The following is a 13,480-nucleotide window of genomic DNA, read 5'->3' as shown; positions in this document are numbered from 1 at the left end:
TACTAACATGGTTTTTGAATAGAGGTATAAACCATGGAACCAGGAACCTCTAAAAACATCAAAAAATATAAGTTCAGTCAAAGCTTGATCGTTGAAAAGTGATACCTGCTCCAGATAAAATCAATGTTTACCCAAGTTCTCACACTTTTTTGTGATTATTCTATTTTCTTGTGTCTCAGAATGAGAAGTCAACCACACCTGTGTCCAAATCCAGCACCCCCACTTCTCGCTCTGATGCCCCAACACCCAGCAGCACCTCCACCCCAGGCCTGAGGACTGCACCAGGGAAACCACCAGGGGTTGAGGCCCTGGGTGAGTTTAGAGAGCAAGCTTGACTGAAGTATGTCTCATAACTCAGCCTCATAATCAATCATTGGCAGACATCAAGTTTTTCTTTGCTTAGCTTTGGTTAGTGTGCATCCTTCTTTGTTTTGGACTTCCTTTCATTTACTAAAAAGCTTTGCCAAATAATTATTACTTTATTCTAGATAGTGACAGAAATTTGTCTTGTAGCTCCTGGTCTACGTACACCTCTGGCAGTGCCGTGTACATATCCGAGTCCATTCGGGATGGTCCCACACCCTGGTATGAATGGAGAGCTGAGTGGAGCGGGGGCAGCGTACCCTGGTCTACATAACATTTCTCCTCAGATGAGCGCAGTGGCTGCTGCTGCAGTGGCAGCTTACGGTCGCACACAAGTGGTAAGAAAACACACAAGGTGCTAAGATTACAGTTTCTACGGTTCAGAGTTTCATTTAGCAGACGCTTTTGTCCAAAGCGACGTACCACACAAGCAAGAATTTAGACAGAAGGAAAACCTGGTTAGTGTGCCAAAGTGCTATAAGTTAACTGGCTGCAGGTGCTGCAATTAAGTGCAGGTATTTTTTTCTAAGTAATGTAGAATAATCTAGCCAACTAACCACAATCAATTATTGCAACAAAATACTTCAACCTTCAACAATATTCAGTTATTAGTGCTGAAAATTCACTAAGAGTTGGGTCATAGACCTTCTGACTCATTCCACCCCTGAGGTTGAAGAGAAGAAGGGTCAGTTTAAGTGTTCCCTGAACAGATGAGTCTTCAGACATCTCTTAAAAGTAGAAAGGGACTCTGTAGATCGTATAGAGTTAAGTAATTCATTCCACCATTTGGGCACAATAAAGGAGAAGAGTCTGGCTAGAGAATTAGAGCCATGCTGGGCTGGGAGCACCAGGTGTCTTTCACAAGCATAGCGTTTATTTAATTACTGCATTTTTTCTCAGTTATTGATTTAAATGTGTTTTAAATGACCAGAATTACGCCATTAAAGACCACACTCACTTTTTGAGGTTTTTGCTGCATGTGATACACTTTTATTCAGCAGGTAGCTTGCAGAACTTCCTGACAGCAGCCAGCACTCAGAACGTACAAAATGCAGCCAACAAAATCCAGTCCAAGTCTTTTTTAATAGTTTGTAAAACATGAAAACATCTTTTTTGTTGACTCTTTTCTTAACTGTCCTCCAGGTAGGATTTGATCCTCACCACCACATACGTGTTCCTGGACTTCCTCCCAACCTTTCAGGCATTCCTGGTGGAAAACCGTAGGTTTCCTTTCATTCTTCTCAAAGAGCATGATGACAGCAAGGATTCATTCATCATTGTTTATAATCACTTCTTTGTCCCCCATTTTTTCTCAGAGCGTACTCTTTCCATGTAAGCGCTGACGGACAAATGCAGCCAGTGCCCTTTCCCCCGGACTCGCTGATCGGCCCCGGCATTCCTCGGCACGCGCGGCAGATCAATACTCTGAGCCATGGGGAGGTGGTGTGTGCTGTCACCATCAGTAATCCCACACGTCACGTTTACACCGGGGGCAAGGGCTGTGTCAAGGTGTGGGACATCAGTCACCCAGGAAACAAGACCCCTGTATCCCAGCTGGACTGCCTTGTGAGTGCCGTGACCCTCACACCACACTGTAGTGTCACTTTTTATGAAGCTGACCTGTGATCTTTATAAACTTTATTGATAAAGTGTGTTTCTAACATCAGAACAGAGATAACTACATCCGCTCCTGCCGGCTCTTACCGGACGGGCGGACTCTCATTGTCGGGGGTGAGGCGAGTACTTTGTCAATCTGGGATTTAGCCACACCCACTCCAAGGATCAAGGCTGAACTGACATCATCAGCACCAGCATGTTACGCTCTGGCTATCAGTCCTGACTCAAAGGTGTGCTTCTCCTGCTGCTCGGATGGAAACATTGCTGTCTGGGATCTTCACAACCAGACTCTGGTCAGGTATGAAGCTTCAAAGGGGGATTAGCTCTGACCCTATGATCAGATTCATAGACTTACCATTATTTGAAATGTCTGCTATGTTCAGACATGTCACAATGGACTTAAACTGATTAAAACAGAGACAACTATCAGACTATCATGTTGCACCATTTTTTCAGCCCAGGGTTAAGTCCAGAAGCTTCTGCCTATGTATACCTAGCTTTAAAAGGCAGTTATCTTCGAGTTAAGCTGTAACAAACCTTAAACAAAACACTTGCTGCTTTGTAACCTTACATCATGCACTGATTCCTCATACTCACTGTTTTCTGTGAACTTAAGACAAACCAAAAAAGGACTCCTCTGAAACATTATGTTTTCAGTTGAGCTGTGGTTGTGTTGAGTTGCAACATTATTGAAGTCATAATTCAGCACTTTACACAGTCTAAGCGCCAAATCGAGTTTCAGTGAAAGCATATGAATGTCATTTGTTGTGCTGTCGGTGCTGCTGTGCTGCTTTACCTGAGGTTTAAAGGTAGAAAGTTCACTGTGTGCGATTCTGGGAAGGCAGGATGGTTTTAACAGCTGAAGTTTTGCTGTCACCATAAGCTGGGAGCAGGGCCATTGCATGGACTGTGCACCTGGGCCTTGCACCTGTAATCGTGCTGTTTTTCTAAAAAAAAAATTATTTTTATTTTTTGGCCAAAAGTCAGACTAAGTGTGTGATTATGTTCAATAACTCTACTTGATAAAAATGTATTGCAGCAGGATAATACGTGGTGTAGAACTAGAAGCTGTATCTGTGTGACTGGTTATTTACGCATTATTGTGCACAGCCCCCCCGCAATGGCCGTGGCTGGGAGTCTTTATTAATGCTTTATTAAAAATAAAAAAAAGCTTTAGATCAGGGGTTTTAGGGTTTTATTAACTTTTTTCAAAGGGCCACATTTGATTTTGTTAAAACAACTCAGGGCCAGCAGCTCTAACTGACATATTTATTAACTGTGAATGTATGTCAGTTATTAGTTTTTATTAATTTCTGTAAAAATCAGTCAGCAAGTGTCCTCAAACATACTTGTGCCATCATTACAGAGTGATGGAATCAAACCTCGCCTGTACCCTAGTCCTCCCTTGATACTAGACAATAGGTGGTCAGTTTTCTGTAGTGTTACATGCTGCGTAAACATCAGCACACTCTGCTTCTGCTCCAGGAAAGCAAACATTTTCTATCTTTAAAAGATCAGACTGGGTTATTTTCTTTACCTCTTCTGTGTGTTTATGCAGACAGTTCCAGGGCCACACCGATGGAGCCAGCTGCATAGACATCTCTAATGATGGGACCAAGCTGTGGACTGGAGGTCTGGACAACACCGTGAGGTCCTGGGACCTGAGGGAGGGACGGCAGCTGCAGCAGCATGACTTCACCTCTCAGGTACAGAACAGACTAATCCCTCAGCTACGCGCAGCCTCAGTTCCTTACCTCAAACACTTCACCCTGCTTTCTTTTAAAGCACTGATGCTGCTCTTTGGATGATTCAGGCTACATTAATCATAGTTTTGTAGCTGTGGAGCGGCTTTGTTCAGCCCCTTCAGTAGTTTGCTGTAGTTTTATTATCACTTTAAAGTTGAGGTAAAAGGCTCAGAATTTTGAGAATAGTGCATCTGAGGACCAGTTGCAGCAATTTTCAGTTTGTGTGATTATTCTCTTGAGCTTTTCTGTATTGCAGTAATTTACAATCTGAGTTCAGATCATTTAACCTGCAATAAAGGTCGGCTGAGCTCTGATGTTCAAATACTGTGAACAATAATAATCCAGGCAGTTTTCAGGTGCAGCAATAGAAGACCATTACTGCAATTTTTCCTGAAAAGACCCATTTTACAATCTCAGCGAGCACAGGAGGGGGTGAGTGTGCATTACAGAGAGGGATCAGAAAGGACGGGCAGGGGTTCGGTTATCCAATCATTGTACTTTTAACACCTTAACTTCCTCACACGCACAAAAAAACACAGCTCAGATAAATCTGACAAGGAAAAAAAACATGATTGTGTTTTTCAGGTAAATTAAGCAATGAGATGCATATCCTTCTTGGGTTTTTTTGGTCTTAGAAATGTCCTTGTTATGTGTTTTAAAAAGCACATGTGATTAAACCATTTTCCACCTCACCTCATTTTGTCAGGAGTTTTTCATCCTTGACATGATTTCAGAATCTAGTTTGCCTGATTAATATGTCAATATTTAAATGATCTCACAGAAAGTGTATAGTGCACTTTAAGCAGCATCCATTAACATGTTAATGAAAACTATGAAACACACAGACAAACAAATACACTGTCAGGGATAATTATGTGCCATAAAGTGTCACAGATTTAGAAGCCTTTACTCTTTGGTTTTGTTTGCAGATCTTCTCCCTGGGATATTGTCCAACAGGCGAGTGGCTGGCAGTGGGGATGGAGAATAACAACGTGGAGGTTCTGCACGTCACCAAACCTGACAAATACCAGCTCCACCTGCATGAGAGCTGCGTGCTCTCACTCAGATTTGCTCACTGTGGTAAGAATCAACAAATCTATGAGGACATTGCTTTGTGCAAACTGGTTCAAACCAGTATTTCAATACATTCCCAGGTGTTATGGGAGCTTTCATATTCAGACAACAGTATTACATCTTCAATTTAAGAGGCTTTTTGACAGCAGTAACTTTTCTTAGAAAAAAAAAACAGCTTTTGGGAAACTGCACATTTTGACTGCAGAAAACAGGGTCTTTAGTTCCTGAATTGTTGAAAAAAACTTTTTGAAAGGTAAGGATGTTCCAATCTGATACACTAATAGGTATCATCGCCCAAAATGGCTAATTTTGGGGAATCGTATAGTACCAGATTTTGTTGCGTGATCAGGACCAATCCAGTTTTCATGTGTTTTCAGCACTTTCACGCTTTGGCTACCGTAAATCAAACCACGTTGTAATCATGCCCGCTGTGTGGGACTACTTCTCTTTGGAAAGCAATGACAGTAAAACAGGGTCTTACGTTTTTAGTGAGTGTTTCTCAAGGAAGTACCAACAGGACTCACTTTAATCTTCAATACAACAAATATTTTTCTTCATTTACAATGGAATCACCCAACAGAATATGGGATTTATCAGAGAAAGGTATCGGATCGGTATCAGCAAACCACATCATGAAAAAAAATTGGACGGATCTGAAGTAAAAAAAAATCTGGATCAAGACATCCCTAGTTCAAACCAGTATTTCAGTACATTCCCAGGTGTTATGGGTAGACATGCACTGATCGATCGGCTGGGGAATCGGTGATTGGTGATCAGGGATTGGCGAAAGGCCCATCCCTACATATGAAACTGATCTTATATACCTCCAGGAAGGTCTGACAGCCAGCCTTTGTTGCTTTTTGCTCTGAGACTGAAAATTCAGGACACTTTATTGGTAGTTTGAGTTAAAACATAAAGATGTTACTGTTTCACAGGTATTGTTCAATGATTTTCAATAAAATAAGATTGGAACATTGAAGGTATATGCTGTCAGTAATAAAAATTAAAAAATAAAAATCAGCATCAGCCCAAATCGGTATTGGCAGGTCAGGCTTTTTAAAGATTGGTGATCAGTGATTGGCCAGAAAATTGTGATTGGTGCACCCCTAGTTATGGGAGCTTTCTTATTCACAGAATGGTGTCAGATCTTAAATTTTAAGAGGCTTTATGGCAGTAACTTTTCTTAAAATGAAAAATAAAACAAAACAAAACAGGGAGCTTTTGGGAAACTGCACATTCTGACTGCAGGAAAAAGTATCTCCAGTTCCTGAATTGTTGAAAAAAACTTGTGATCCTTGTGTTCAATACAACATACTCTCCCTCTTTCTAAATATGAATATATATATGTTAACTTGTCAAAGTAGAGTTTAAGGGTTATTTTCAGTCAAATTTAGGATATACTATATTTTCCTTCACACAGCCTAATGGTATTCTAATTCTTTTGCAGGGAAGTGGTTTGTGAGCACAGGAAAAGACAATCTTCTAAATGCATGGAGAACCCCGTATGGAGCCAGCATATTCCAGGTAAGCATGTTCTCCGTTGTGACAAAGTAGACTGACAGCTGAAAACACAGAGCTGACTGATAGTTTAGCTGAAATATATCTGAGATCAAACACCTTTCTGCTCTCTGACAGTCAGCTTCTGTCACTTAAAAGAGTTAAACAATACACAAGAGAGGTGGTGAAAGGTCTATAAACACAAGTCAAAGAGAGTGAATATGGAAAAACCTGACATCTTAAAAAAAAGGAAGTGTGGAGGCTCACGCTCAGCTCTTCCTGGGACATCACTGTGAATCAAGGACATGAACATTTGAACAAGAAGCTTTCATCAGAGTCTTTAAAAGTAAGAGAGCGAGTTATAGAGGGAGCTGAGTGCACTTTTCTTTCAAAAGATTTTTGAGATGGACAAAGACAGAAATCATATAAAGTCTTGTATTCAACACCTGCCTGTCACACATGTGGCCTTCATCTATTATCTGTCGCTCTGGGGTACACATTTTTTTTACACACAACTTTTATTCCTTCACAGTCAAAGGAGTCGTCTTCAGTGCTGAGCTGTGACATCTCCATCGATGACAAGTACATCGTGACAGGCTCTGGTGACAAGAAAGCAACTGTCTACGAGGTCAACTATTAGGAGCTTCTGTTCAGATGCTGCTGACTCTCTTACCAATGTACAGTTTTTAAAATGTATAAAATGGATTTGACTGGAACTAACCAAACAGACTTCTGGACATTGGATGCGGATAAAAAATGAACAAACAAAACCAAGCACAGAGATTTCTTTCTTTCTTTTTTTCTTTTTTTTTACTGAGTGGCTTTTTGTTGTAAAGATGAGTGAGTGTTAATGTGTGCTGAATCTTGTAAATGCATCACCCAGTAACATTCCTTTACACTTTCAGGCCTCTGTTTTGATTTTTTACAGCATAAACATGATCATCTAGGAAGGCAAGGCTTAATGGTGTTGTGTTTGCTATTAGATTCATGTAAATATTACTTGCAGGAAGGTTGCACAGCTGGTGAGCTTTTGAAAAATTTTCTCCTTAACTTTAGGCCAGTGTTGTTATTATGTCTTTAAATTCTGCAGTCCACTTTAGTGTCTTATTCTGCTCCCTGACAAAATACCTGCAAAACAGTTTTTTTTTTCTTTTTAACATTTGTACTCTGGAATAAGCCTGAGTGCAACCATGTTTTAAACTTGTATTTACAATGAAACTGAGACTCAACTGGTACGGTGCTACCCTGGGGGGCATCAAAAGTTAGGACACAACAGCCTAAACTTTCATTTCAGAGAGAATTGCTTTCAAACTTGGGCTCTAAACAATTAAGATAGCAGAGGAAAAAATCTTGACAGGCAGTCATTAATGCTTGCTTTTGAAAGCAAGAGAAATCAGCCGTTGTTCCCAGAGGTAAACAGCTTCAGGAACAGCTTGAGGGTTCAAAGATGGCATGTCTGTAGGGATGGGTACCAAATTATGTTATAGCTACTTTTACAGGTATAGACCAAATTCTGTCAAAAGTGCCACGAATCATTTCACGTAAAATCAAAAGGTACCACGTTTAGGTACCTCAACACAGCGTTTCTCAAACTTTTTCAGACCAAGGACCATTTATTCCCCCAGAAAACTCTTGCGGACCACCACGAGCTAAATAGCCCCAGAACAACACCCCAGAGAACAAACTCATATGCTATAAACTCAAATCATACATGTTACAACTTGCTAGGGCTGCAACTAACGATTATTCTGAAAATGGATTATACGCCAATACATTTTATGATTAAAATAGTACATTTTATTTCTTTAATTTCTTTTATTCAGAACGAGTTTTTTTTGAAAATGACAGAGACTAGAGTAAAAAAGTGCACTTATTTCCTCAAAGTTTGGTGTTTTGTTTGTTGTTTTCTTTTAGAATGAGGGAGAAAATGGACCTCAAAATCTGAGTAGAACTACATTACTGATACATTATTCCAAAATACTTAAAATTTGTAGTATTAAATGACTTTAGTAGTTACATTAAATTAAAATACTCAATGCTTTTATGAACCAATTTTTGTAGATTTTATCAATTTGCGTAGTAGCCAAACAACTCACACCCCCTCCCCCTCTTTTTTCGTTAATGTTCCATTAAAAAACACAATTTCCTCACCATCTTTGGGGACCACTAGGGGGCACTGGCAGACCACTAGTGGTCCGCGGACCACAATTTGAGAAACACTGCCTTAATACGTCCTTGTGACTGTGGGGGGAGCTCAGGCGATTTTCCACACTGGACATGAGCACAGCATTACAATGTTATATATTGAAGAATAAATATGTTAAATTGAAAAAATATATGCATATTATATAACATTTTAATATTTTTTACCACAAGAACACAAAAAGTACCAAAAATTGGTACCGCTGAGTACCCATACCTATTGCCAGGTAACGGGCATAGGTATCGTATCGTTTCAAATGTGAAGGGTACCCATCCCTACATGTCTGCAGAAGTGAAAAATGAACATTCTTAGACCATTGGATACACCTTAATAGCCAAAATTAACACATTGTGGTCCACAATAGGCTGAATAAAAGCTCTTATTGATGAAAGGTCTTAATTCAGTTATTTCACTTTCATGTCCTATCCTCAGGCTGTTATAACAAATAGCTCATACCAAATCCTGCCATTTTTTAAAAAGACATGTTTCTGGGTGACCAATGGTGAGGAGATTTTTACCAACCAAGAAAGTTGTGCTAACTGTTACCCCCTGTTTTAAAACTTTTATGCTAAGCTAGTCTAAAGACATTGCTGGCTCTAACCTTACCAAGATAGTAATTTTTGTCTCTCTACAAAAATGTTGTTTACTCTTAAAATGAATTTCCCACCTACTAGTAATGATCCAATCCTAAGTGGTTTTGTTTACTGTTTTTCATAACTCATAAGTACAGTGTGAGCTCAGTTTCTGTGTGTGTGTGTGTGTATGGGTGGGAGTGGGTGGATGTATATGTTCAGGTTTTTGATTCTATGGCTGTTGAACAAACTAACAAGCTTGTCCTCAGCACCCTCACTCCAGCCTGACCTGTGCTCTTGGTTCAGTCCTTGGTTCAGACTCCTGTGGACACTCTCTGGATTCTGTCCGACACCTTTCTGTCAAACTGTTTGGTTGTTGTTTGGAGGTCACATGACCCTCCATTCTCTCCCTGGATTTTTTTGCCATCTGGACTTTTGGACACCCTTTGAGAAAAAACAAACCTACATCTATCCATGATATACCCATTAATCTCTTGGATTTTCTTCTGTTGGCTTGTAGAAATAACACAGTGCCTTTATGCTGCTTCTGACTACATTTCATTGGTCACATGGAGGTGGAAACTGATGGACTCAGAATGATTTGAGTGTACAACTTGGAACATTTGAGGACAGATTTAAAAAAATCAACACCTTGAATTTATCAGCTAATATACATAAAGCAATTGGGTTTCTATAAGTCAAACAAGTGAAGTGCTGCTGTTTCAGTCTGATTGTTTAAAGCATGGCACCATTAAATTTACAGTTTCTGCTTTCAAGCTTTTTTCTATGACGCTGCTGCATTTCTATTGCAAATGCACAACCACATAAATAAGAATAATTTTTAACCTTAAAGAGAGGGTAGTCTGATTTCCCAATTCTTTATACATAGATATGAACTATGTTTGATGACAAAAATCAGCTTGTGCAGAACTTCAAAATTACAACATGTCACATTTTAGAAATCCTTGAATCAGTCTGTAAACGGCTTAAAACAGTCCTCTCTCTAAAAATAGCAAAAGATCTTCATGAGACTTGCTGCAATGATGAGCTCATAAGATCTCCATAACACACTGGAGTTCTGCCTGTAGCTCTTCCCTTTAACAGGCCACAAGACGCCTGGCCAATCAGAGGGAAGGGGTTTGTGGAGCAAGAAGCCTTAAAGAAGTAGCACATTACACAAAGCATTTGAGACAAAAGCTAAAATAAGGGTTTTCTCAAATCCAAGCGTGAGAAAAATAGTTTTTTGATGATTGTTTTATTTTAGTTGTTAATCACATAAAGTTGCTACAAGGGTGTCTGAGGGGCAGTATAGTCCCCCAAAAAATCACAGTACCCCCTCTTTAATTATTTGAAACCCAAGAATAACAATAAGCTTCACCCAAACCTGCTGGTTTAGCTGCTGCTAGGAACTCCTTTGTGATGAATAACTTTGTACCCACCCAAAAAAGAACAAAAACAAAAAAACAAACAAAAAAAACATCACATGCATTCAATGGGTTAAACTTGATATGACATGACCCATTTCTTGCCCTCTTTTTGTGAACACGTGGGATAACTTGGCCTTATCTGAAAGTGTTATGAGTTTACCTTTTAGTTTACCTCTAAATCAAGCAAGGGGAATAAATGGTTACCTACCTGTCTTATTTTAATGTATGGTCTTAATGCGTGTAGATCACCAGCCTGCATCACACTTCTACAACTATTGGCTTCTAAGTTTTTAAACTCATCTGATAAACTCTCTGAAAAGTAAATTATTTTATTGCACTGGAACACACAGTTACATGCCAAGTAGAAACATACTAAAACAACATGGCCAGTTCTTAATGAAAATTTTATGTTTTTTTATTTTCTATATATATTTTTGGTGGCAGACTGGTAGTTTCCTGTCTGGGCTGATGGAAATAACTGCACTGGTATGACTGCAGAGAGATGTAGACATAGCACGGCTCTGGCTGGTAGTTTTGTTCTATTCCTGACAGCCACACACTGTTTTTTTCTGATGGACTGGTCATGATATCAGTTTGTTTTTCCCAGTGTTTGCCTTATTCTGTGTTTCTGTGTTTACTGCAGTCCTCTACACTTTACATTTCAAATGACACTTCGTTCATCCTGTTGACACTGACTGCTCAGAAGCTCTTTGCTGCATTTGAATGAGTCATAAACTCAGTACATCCTGTTTGAAACTCTTGTTTCCAACCTTCGTCCCCTCTAAAATCTGGAAAAATATTAAAACCCACTTTGGCTAAACCTGCTGTATTTCCACAGTCAACTCAGCCGACTAACATGACCTGACGTAGGAATGATGTTCTGTACAATGATGATGTGTAGAGCAGTTAGCTTGACTGAACTCATGAAGGTGTTCTAAATTAAAGATGTAATGATTCATCTCAAAGTTCAGCTTTCTTTTCCTCTCTAAAATGACTTTGCTCTTTTTTCTAGTCTGTTTGATTTATTAAATTATTGCGTGAAGTATTTTGTCTTAGACTTTTTTTTGTCACAATGCCTAACTGAAATTACCTTTGCTGGATCAGACTGGTGGGACAGTGTTATTGACCAAATATCCATTTACTTAGATGAAATAAAGTTAAAGCTCCTTTGAGGAACTTTTCTGTTTGTGTTGATTTTGTCGCCCCCTGTGGATGAAGATGTACCTCTTCTGCTTTATTTTAGCAGAAATGATAGGCATAGAAAATGCTGAAAGAAAAAAAAAGGGGGGGGGGGTGATATGCAATCTATCCATTTGATTATAATTATATATATGATATATTATCATGATGACTTTGTTTGCTTTTGATATTCAATACAATACATCAGTTTTAATTTTAGTTTTGTAACTAACTGTAGACTCCTCTCAGGAGCTTTAAGTGAACAACTTCAAGTATCTTTATGAATCTTTTTACTTCTTTCTGCATATTTTGTCCATGGTAAAACAACAAATAGTTTTTTTTTGTTTTGCACGTATCTGTCAATACACCTCTGTGATTTGAACAAAAATATCAGGAATTAAAATCAGAGTGATTGTTATAAAATTGTTTAATGTAGGTTCCTTCCTCCCATAAAAATGAATAAAATGTTCATGACACACTTGATCTGTCCACAAATTTCAGTCCTCAATTTAAACCTTTGTGTACACATCCTCTAACGGACTTGTTATCCACCTGCCTCTTGTTCTGTACCTGATCTGGTCATTAATATTCTGCTGGTCTTAAGGTAGCTATCAGACACAGCAGCCTTTAATTTGAGCTCCATCTCTATCCTGTGCTAGAACAGCCAAAAACACAGCTTTCACTTTATCCTTTTGTTTACTGAAGAGCTCTGGATTTACCACTAAGCCTACTAAAGTACCCCTCACATATCTGTGTCTTAACCCACTACTGAACTCTTTAACCTTTCTCTGAATCCTGTATAAGCCTTACAGACACTGCTCAGGTTGCAAGGTTCAGCGTAATGAAATGACTGTTTCAAAACATTTTTTCTGCTTTCCTCCCCTTTCCTCTTACAGTTAAACAAAGAATGAAAGACTTTGTCAGATGAAGTAATTGAAGAAAGTTTCTTAAAGCTAAGGTAAACATTAAAACATCATTAGAATTTGGGCAAAAATTATGATTGTTCATCATTGCCACTACTACTCAGGGCTTGAAGTTGAAAAAAGTGCGGGCACTCCTTGCATTTGCTTTGTGGTGTGTGTATCATTGTATCATGCATAGATTATAGAGCTGGGGCGGTATGCTACTCTCACAATTTGATTCTATTACGAGTTTTGGGAGGCAGACTCGATTTAAACTCAATTCTTGGATATTTATTATTTTTGCAACTTTAAGTTTGCTTTTCAACACCAGACCAAGTGACAAAGTTAAATGATGATGATAATGTTTACAGACTATCTCAGGAGCCATATTTTCCCATAAAATGCACATCATGTGAGTCAGAGAGAAACATTTCACCCCCTGCTGGAGAAAAGTGGTAACTTTTTTCCAACCCAGTTTATAAACAGACTAAAACAAAGAATTTGAATTCGAAAAAAGAAAACAAAATTACAAAGAATCCTGATTTTGACATTGTCAAACAAAAAAATCCCAATCCATTTTTCAATTTTTTTCCCCACCCCCAATAGATCACATTATATGTATGATAAAAACATAACTAGCAAATACTATAAACTCTCTGTGCAGCACATCAGATTCATGCTTTGTTTTGAAAAACTGTTAAAATGCATTGTCTCTATTGAATAAATAAATTAAAAATAAAAAAATGTTTTTTATGCAAATAATAATAATAATAATAATAATAATACAAAAGGGATGAACACATGTTTACTCCACTTCCATCAGACACAGATCTGAGGGGACAGGGAAGAGAAATAAAGGCAGAAAGAGTTTGTTGTTGAAATATGTTGATATGTTGAGAGG

General features: G+C 38.7%; 1 protein-coding gene across 3 annotated transcripts in view; it reads left to right on the top strand.

The window, feature by feature from the left end:
* Positions 1-11,796, top strand: part of LOC141790153 (transducin-like enhancer protein 4) — a 43,234-nt gene extending 31,438 nt beyond the window's left edge. For 2 of the 3 annotated variants that reach the window (XM_074669828.1, XM_074669826.1), the window contains exons 12-20: positions 180-312; positions 514-701; positions 1,507-1,583; positions 1,680-1,929; positions 2,031-2,278; positions 3,539-3,686; positions 4,655-4,805; positions 6,247-6,323; positions 6,829-11,795. In XM_074669828.1, the coding sequence (XP_074525929.1) occupies positions 180-312; positions 514-701; positions 1,507-1,583; positions 1,680-1,929; positions 2,031-2,278; positions 3,539-3,686; positions 4,655-4,805; positions 6,247-6,323; positions 6,829-6,936 (1,380 nt within the window). In that variant the 3' untranslated portion in view covers positions 6,937-11,795. Of the gene's footprint in view, positions 1-179; positions 313-513; positions 702-1,506; positions 1,584-1,679; positions 1,930-2,030; positions 2,279-3,538; positions 3,687-4,654; positions 4,806-6,246; positions 6,324-6,828 lie in introns of all 3 variants that reach the window. The other variant, XM_074669827.1, reaches the window with a different exon arrangement.
* Positions 11,797-13,480: the final 1,684 nt, after the last annotated feature.

Source organism: Halichoeres trimaculatus, unplaced genomic scaffold (genome assembly GCF_033239565.1).
Source record: "Halichoeres trimaculatus isolate MK-OKI-2021-1 unplaced genomic scaffold, fHalTri1.1 fHalTri1_scaffold_5, whole genome shotgun sequence".
NCBI lineage: Eukaryota > Metazoa > Chordata > Actinopteri > Labriformes > Labridae > Halichoeres > Halichoeres trimaculatus.
This window is presented reverse-complemented; position numbering and strand designations above follow the sequence as displayed.